This window comes from Gadus chalcogrammus, chromosome 16 (assembly GCF_026213295.1).
Source record: "Gadus chalcogrammus isolate NIFS_2021 chromosome 16, NIFS_Gcha_1.0, whole genome shotgun sequence".
Classification (NCBI taxonomy): domain Eukaryota; kingdom Metazoa; phylum Chordata; class Actinopteri; order Gadiformes; family Gadidae; genus Gadus; species Gadus chalcogrammus.
In genome coordinates, this window is record NC_079427.1 from 17,845,407 (window position 1) to 17,852,972 (window position 7,566).

The following is a 7,566-nucleotide window of genomic DNA, read 5'->3' on the forward strand; positions in this document are numbered from 1 at the left end:
TGGCATGGCACGGAGTAGGCTGTATCTGGTTTGTGTGCCCCCCCGTGGACTAAATTCACATTGCTACCTTGCAAAATAACTACTAACTGAGAAAACGTTGCCAATTTCGGATTTCTTACTCAACTCAACCTTTACAGGAAATAAAAAGGATGCGTGCATTTACATGCGCAGATGAAATGGGGAAAAACACATATGCGCTCCAAACCCATCCATTTGCTGTTAAACCATCACATTGCACTAGACTTGACTCCTTTCAGCTTGTGCCTCGCTATCTTCCTTCAGGTTAAAATACAATCCACCCAGATGACCCTCCAGGACTGCTTTGGCTTGGCAGTTCAATAGGGCAACCTCATAGCGACAGTATTATTATGATTGTTAGCCACAGCCTGCGTACATTAAAACAAGACACAAAGTATTCCTACCACTGACTGGCACCACGATACGCGCTCCAAACACAGGGTCCGTGGCAGCAATCATTTACGTTTGATTGGTGGAATTGGTTTTATTAGGAAGGCTATACCAGACGCATAATCACTATACATTGATTTAACATTACCTTTACAATTAAATTCTTCACTGAAATTACAGAATAAATATATGCAAATTTTTCTTCAAATCTTTGTGAGAGAGAAAACATTAAAAGTGCCTCCTACAAAGCCGTTAGTGGGTGACGATGAGAATCCAGAAGCAATGGAAATCTTAACAAAGTGCATGGAGTTTCCAGAAAAACCTTGGGCTTTATCATTTAATATTCACATGTTTTACCCTCCGTGCGTAAGTGCATCCTTTTACAAGAAGCACCGTGATATAGTCGTTCTCTTTCATCGTAATAACCATAATAATAAGATAGAAAATTAAATAGAGCACTGAACTGTTATGCGTTGCAGTGTCTCTATTCATAATGTGAAGTGAATGTTTTCAGCAAAATCTGTCGCTCCTGCACTGGAGCGAGTGCATGCAGCAAACTGCAAATAGTTTTTAATATATATATATATATATATATATATATATATATATATATATATATATATATATATATATATATATATAGGCTATGTATATATATAATTTTCTTCTTCTCGTTCAGTCATTTACTACAAACTCTATGTGCACGGCCTCCGGGTGTTTGCACATCCTGTATGGAGAAAACAGAACCATAACTCGAACCCCGTGTGAGGGAGACGTCCAGCTCCCGTGCGTCTTTGCGCGTCAGAATATCCCCATGACGCAGCCAGAGCGCGCGTAAAAGGGGTTCGTTTTCATGAGACAATAAAATGTACGATGTTTTTTTTATTCATTTTTTTTTTTTATCTGTTAGTTTTTTTTTGTTCTCCCCCGGTGGCCCTTTCTTTGTTCTCCAGCTCTCCTGGGCATATAGACACATCTATCAATATAAAAATAACGGCTGTTGACATTGCTGGCTACTCTGAAAAAAGGCACTTTATTGAAATATCTGAGAATGGCCTCTCCTCCAAAGCAATTTTTTGGGAGGAAATGTTGTAACTGGAATATTATATTTAGTTTCATATCATGCAGTTTTTTTGAGTTGTCGTTTTTTTCATACGTTTCAGTTGTAGTCATGTTTGTATGAATTTGGTAAAAAGGTGACTTGTTATTTTTGTGAATTAGTTTCCAAGGGCTACGGATGTTAAAATCGGTACGATTTCTCCAGGACTTCGAGGTAATCCGGCTTAGTTTGGAGTTTGGCCCTTAACTCGAGGTAATCACTTTGGGCCGGGTCAGGGTAACCTTTCCCCGTCGTGAAAAGCAACGTCTCTTTCAAGCGCGCGTCCTGCTGTAAGTCTGGATACTGCATGCCGGGCGGGTGTGCGTGTGCTACATGCATGTCCTTTAGTTTGGGCACCGTTCCGTACAGACAGTCTACGAAGCCCACGGTCGGTGTGGGCCTCTGGCTGTCGATGACCGTGGGGCACAGCCCGCCGCCCTCGTGAAACCCCGCCAGCTCGCCAGCGGTGTGGTTGACCGTGACGATGGTGTTGAGCTGGGAGTTGGACACGGCCAGGGTCCACTCCCTCTCCTTCTCCAACAGGGTCCTGTAGTGAGTGTTACCGCCGCTCCCGCCATCCATCTTCTCCGAGAAGTGACCCCGCTCTTCCTCCGCCAGCTCCCCCTCCCGGGGCTTGTAGATGGGGTTGTTGCACATCTGAGTCACGGGGTGGGGGATGTAGTCATACACGTGGCCGTGGGCGTGCGCGTGGGCGTGGGCGTGTGCGTGGGCGTGTGCGTGGCTGGCGTGGCTGTTGGCCTGCACGTTGGGCGCCGATTTCTCGGGCGTCCCGTCGTTACCAGAGCCGCTCTGTCTGGGCGGATCCTCGAATATCCGACACTGCATCTGGAGGCCAGTCAGGTCCACCTCTGAGCGCTTCCGGAAGGGCATCTTCTTCCTCCTCTGCAGGACGAAGGCGAAGAGCCCGGCGGCCACGAACACGGCGGAGATGAAGAGGATTAGCAGACTGAGTATGAGGACGGAGAGCGGCACGGCCCCCCTAGCCTTTGGCACCCCCAGTTCGGAGCTGTGGGTGGTGGGGTGGTCCCTGCCGGACAGGCCCGGAGAGGGCCCGGAGGAGTACTTCAGCTCGGGGCAGAGGACGTCCACCTCCAGCGAGCGCAGGTCGTTCCCCGAGGTGGAGTCGGGGGTCTTGCAGATGACGTCGCCCACCACAATGACGGAGGAGAGCTTATCCAGCCACTGCTTCAGCGGGATGATGTCGCACGAGCAGTCCCACGGGTTCTGCAGGAGGTCGATCTGCACGATGGAGCTCAGGTGCTCCAGCACGCCGCGCACGGGGAGAGACAGGAAGTAGTTGTTCCGGAGGTTGAGGCGCGCCAGGTTGGTGCCGGCGAAGACGTCGGTGGGGAGGGTGCGGAGGAGGTTGTCGTTCAGGAACACCAGCTGGAGGCCGGGCATGAGGGAGAACGCGGCGGGCTGGATGTCCCGGATGACGTTGTACTCAAAGTAAAGGTAGCTCAGCATCTGAAGGCCCCTGAACATGCCGGGCGTGAGCCTCTCGATGTCGTTACCGTTCAAATACAAACTTTTCAAGTTGGGCAAGTTGATGAACGCGCCCTCCTGAACATAGGATATCCGATTATTCCCTAAATGTAATAAATCCAAGCTTGAAAAGTTCCAGAAATCGGAGCGGTATATTTTCTGTATTAGGTTCCCACTGAGATAGAGTTTCTTGGCGTTGAGTGGCCGCGGCAGCAGCTCAGAGATATTGTGAAAGCCCTTCTCTTTGCAGTTGACTGTCAGCCCCAGATCGCTGATGTGAAGGTTGCAGATACATCCAGCGGGGCAAATGATTGGGATGGGAGGCCTGGTTTGGTAGCCGGCCACGGGAGGCTGGTTTATTCCCGGGTAGATGCTGCGAGGGGTGGGCGAGTTCTTAGTGGGCCGGGGCCGCTTGGTGGGCTTAACGTGCCTCTCCCTGTACTCCACCGACGAGGCCGTGTTGTGAAAGGAGGAGAGCATGGAGGAGGGCTTGGTGGGCCAAGTGTTTTCATTGTTGAACGGGACGCGGGGTATTCCCAGCTTGGCCTCGATATCTGCGTCCGACATCGATGGGCAGAGCTCGCTCCGTTTGATCTCCCTCAGGTCCTTCCCGTGGAAGTGGAAGGGGTACTCGCATGTGATCTCGCCCACCAGCGCCGTGTAAGGGATCCTCTCCAGCCACGTTTTGAGCTGGACGATTTCACACGCGCAGTTCCACGGGTTCTCCTCCAGCTGGATCTCCATGAGGCTCCGCCCCACGTACTCCAACATGCCCTTATAAGGCAACGTTTTTAACCTGTTCCCCCGCAGGTCCAGATGCGTCAGGGACACGGACCTGAACAGGTAGCTGGGCAGCACGGGGATCAGGTTGTCGTTCAGAATGAGAACCCTCAGTTTGTGGAGGTGCCTGAAGGCGCCGCTCTCGATGCGTTTGATGACGTTGTAGTCCGCCTGGAGGTACTCCAGGCTCTCCAGACCCAGGAAAGTGTCATTCCGGAAAACCTCCAGTTTGTTCTCATGCAGGAACAGGCGTTTGAGGATGCCCAGGCCGTTAAACGCACCGGCGTGGATGTCTTGTAAAGCGTTGTTCCCCAGGTTGATAGACAGGGCGTTGTTGAGATGGAGGAAGCTGTTAAAGTACAGCTTCCGCATGGAGTTCCTCTGTAGGTTGAGCTTGAAGGGCCGGCTCCATATCTGGGAGATCTGGCTGACGTTTGTAAATCCCTTGCTGTCACAATGGACGTGGAAGATGCCCTCTCTGACCTCGCAGTAGCAAGGCTCGAAGCAGGCCTCCTCCATCTCCTCGGAGTCCTCCAGCAGGGGCATGGGGGTGGTCCATCCTAACGCTATGGTGCTCAGCAAGGTAACCCACAGCATCCTCGCTGAGACCCGGGGGAGGAAGTCACAGCTCCAGACACAGAGCCACTTCACAGCGCTGCACACCGAGGAGAGATTGAGAGAGAAAGAGAGAGAGAGAGAGAGAGAGAGAGAGAGAGAGAGAGAGAGAGAGAGAGAGAGAGAGAGAGAGAGAGAGAGAGAGATTTAATTGCACATGCATATACATATACCTTGAAGCAAAGTTGAAAAGGTCAAATCAAGATATGCATTATATAACATTGAACCGTTATTCAAACCGTTATATAAATTGCTTCACAGTAATGCAATAATCAATTCCCATTATCCTCATGAATAAGGGAAGACAACAGAAGGTTCATAACGTTTAGTGTGTGGAAGGATATTTCTGTCCTCGTATGTTTTATTTCTTGTTTTATTCCCGACCTCCTTGCATTAATTCACATTCCAGGAAACAGTGATTCGAGATGGCAATCTCTTTTGAAACAAACAACGTGCGCGCAATCGGCATATCGATCACTTTAGCTTCTAATGCACCTCTATCTTGAACGGAGAATGACAACACGTAGGGCGAGATCTGACTAATCATTTGAGTTAACAAATTGTGCAGAAAATAAAATATTTCAATCTATTATGTTGGACGCGATATTTAGACTAAATTAGAGAAAACGTTTTCTAATGATACGGATGTTTTAAAACTAGGACCGTTGTTGTGTAGTCTGCAGAAGGGGCCGTAGAAGTTCCTTGGCACCGCGTAACCCTATTCCGCTCCGGACGTTTTCGGAGGTTAAGCGTCGAACCACACCGGCTCGTACATCTCTGGTTGGAACACACTTTCTCCCGGTAACTGGCAATTCAGGAGAAAGGCGTTAAATGGGCTGATTTGGTCCGAAGTGTTTTCACTACTGATCAGGTTTTTATTGTACTATTTGTATCGGATTGCTATTGGCGCATTAGTAGGGAGAGCTGTTGAGAAATAGGAATAGTAAAGAAGAGAAAGAGCTCAGTTGGCGAGCTGATGGACTGCAGCTCGTCTGACGCCGAGGGATCCTGAGCTCAGATGTAGGATCGCCTCTGAGCTTCGTGCCCAGCTTTGCAGAACGACAAGTCACAGGCTATTTAAAAACACCAATCATATCAAAACGTGCCTTTCCGTTTTTCCATAACTCTTAAAAATGTCGTATGCGGGTAAAGTGCAAAAACACCAACATAGGAGAGCGCGTACACATACACGTGCACGCATCAGGACTCAACACGACGTCGACCCTCCTGAATAGCGCACTTTGTAGGGGCTTCGCTTATTTCGACGTTTACTCAAAAGCGCACGTTTGCAAAACACGCACGTGCACGAGCGCACCCGCCCGCGCGCGCAGACTCATCCATGCATACACCGGGCGCGCAATACGCCGACGCACGCACGCACACACACGCACACACACAGACGCACACACAGAGACAGACACACGCGAACACACACACACACAAACACACATACACGCGCACACACAGCCCCCCCTTCACACACACACACACACACACACACACACACACACACACACACACACACACACACACACACACACACACACACACACACACACACACACACACACACACACACACAGGCTGTCCGTTACAGGGTGATGAAAATCCAGAGGCGTCGCACGGAGCGGTTTCTAGGGCGGAATCCACGATGCTGAGACAGAACCTTCCAAGCGCATAAACCGGACGGAGGTTAAAGAAAGGGCAAAAAATATTTCCGTGGTAAAAAATGTATTCAACACCAACAAATATGCTCCTTTTCTAATCGCGTATCTTCGATTTCTTTTGTAAAAAAAAAAAATCAAAAAAATCCTCTGGTATTTCCGTGATGCACGTTCCTCTCACGTCATGAATGCAAAACTTGAACAAGCCAGATGCGTGTTCAAAAAAAGAAAAATATAACTGTCATATCCTGGGGGGGAAGACGATCTGGTGTTATACCTACTTAGTTTACAGAAATCCAACTTGACATGTCCTCCTGGCGGGCGAGAGGCAGACGGAGCCGTCCGTCAGCGGGCTGCTGGGGAGACACGGACGAGCTGTTTGGGTACATGGAAAGTAACATCTGCTCGAGAAGATTCACATACAACGGGATAAACATCGGCCATACATATGTGGGGAGAAAAATATCTTCCAAAACGGCGCAATTAGGCCTATGTTTAAAATAGAAAAGGTTTGCCACGGTTCAGAGGAAAGGAGAAGGAGAAAGAGAAACAGGCTGCACCGGAATCGAGAGATGCTCGTTTTTTTTTTCCACCATTCCAAATCAACGAAAAGTAACGATGACAATTAATGATGCTGAAATAATAAATCATGGTGATGATAATAATACGCACGGTGTCAAAAATCAGCACGTACCGAAGAGCTTGTTGATAGTCTATGTGCCGAGCATACCGCAGTTGCCTTTCGCGGTGACATTGCCTGGAAAGCTGTGAATAGGAAACACATGCCCATTGATCCCAGCGTTCACACTCATCCTTATCCCCCTATCCTCACATCGCACACTACTGATGTGCCTCGGTGTTCCGCGGCCAATGTCCGCAACGACAATACAAATAAAAAAAAGTTCACATATAAGCACCCAAAAAACACACACACACACACACACACACACACACACACACACACACACACACACACACACACACACACACACACACACACACACACACACACACACACACACACACACACACACACACACCCCCACACACACATACACAAAAGCAACTCACCTCAGTTGTGTCGTGCGATTGAGAAACATTAGGAGGAGGGGGGGAAATTAATTTCCCGGTGCTTTGCTGGATCTCTCTATTGCTGACTTTCCTTCCCTCTCGCTCTGCTGTGTACTTCTATCTCTTCCTATCTCTCTCCTCCTCCCTCTCTTAGCGGCTGAAGAAAAGGAGAGGAGAGCGAGGAGAAATGAAGACGTGATAGGAATGCAATTTACCCCTCACGCTCCCTCTCTCTTTCTGTGTGACTTCTTTCTCTCTCGCCCCCCCTCCTCTCTCTCTCTCTCTCTCTCTCTCTCTCTCTCTCTCTCTCAGTCTCTCTCTCTCATCATCTCTCTCGGCTCTCTCTCTCTCTCTCTCTCTCCTCTATCTCTCTCTCATCTCTCCTCTCTCCTCAATCTCTCTCCATCTCTGCGTCTCTCTCTC

General features: G+C 49.1%; 1 protein-coding gene across 3 annotated transcripts; it reads right to left on the minus strand.

The window, feature by feature from the left end:
• Positions 1-1,063: 1,063 nt before the first annotated feature.
• slitrk3a (SLIT and NTRK-like family, member 3a) lies at positions 1,064-7,326 on the minus strand. 3 transcript variants are annotated; one of them, XM_056611477.1, is made up of 4 exons: positions 7,144-7,326; positions 6,767-6,837; positions 6,354-6,425; positions 1,064-4,448 (listed from the first exon to the last, which is right to left on the minus strand). In XM_056611477.1, the coding sequence occupies exon 4, from the start codon at positions 4,388-4,390 to the stop codon at positions 1,649-1,651; it is 2,742 nt and encodes a 913-aa protein (XP_056467452.1). In that variant the 5' UTR covers positions 4,391-4,448; positions 6,354-6,425; positions 6,767-6,837; positions 7,144-7,326; the 3' UTR covers positions 1,064-1,648. The 3 variants fall into 3 exon arrangements, with proteins under 3 accessions (XP_056467452.1, XP_056467449.1, XP_056467450.1); XM_056611474.1 differs by having other exon boundaries at positions 6,354-6,428; XM_056611475.1 differs by having other exon boundaries at positions 6,354-6,447.
• Positions 7,327-7,566: the final 240 nt, after the last annotated feature.

Bases quoted from the DNA above. Each gene is read 5' to 3' on its own strand.
- slitrk3a (XM_056611477.1), bottom strand. From the start codon at position 4,390: ATGCTGTGGGTTACCTTGCTGAGCACCATAGCGTTAGGATGGACCACC.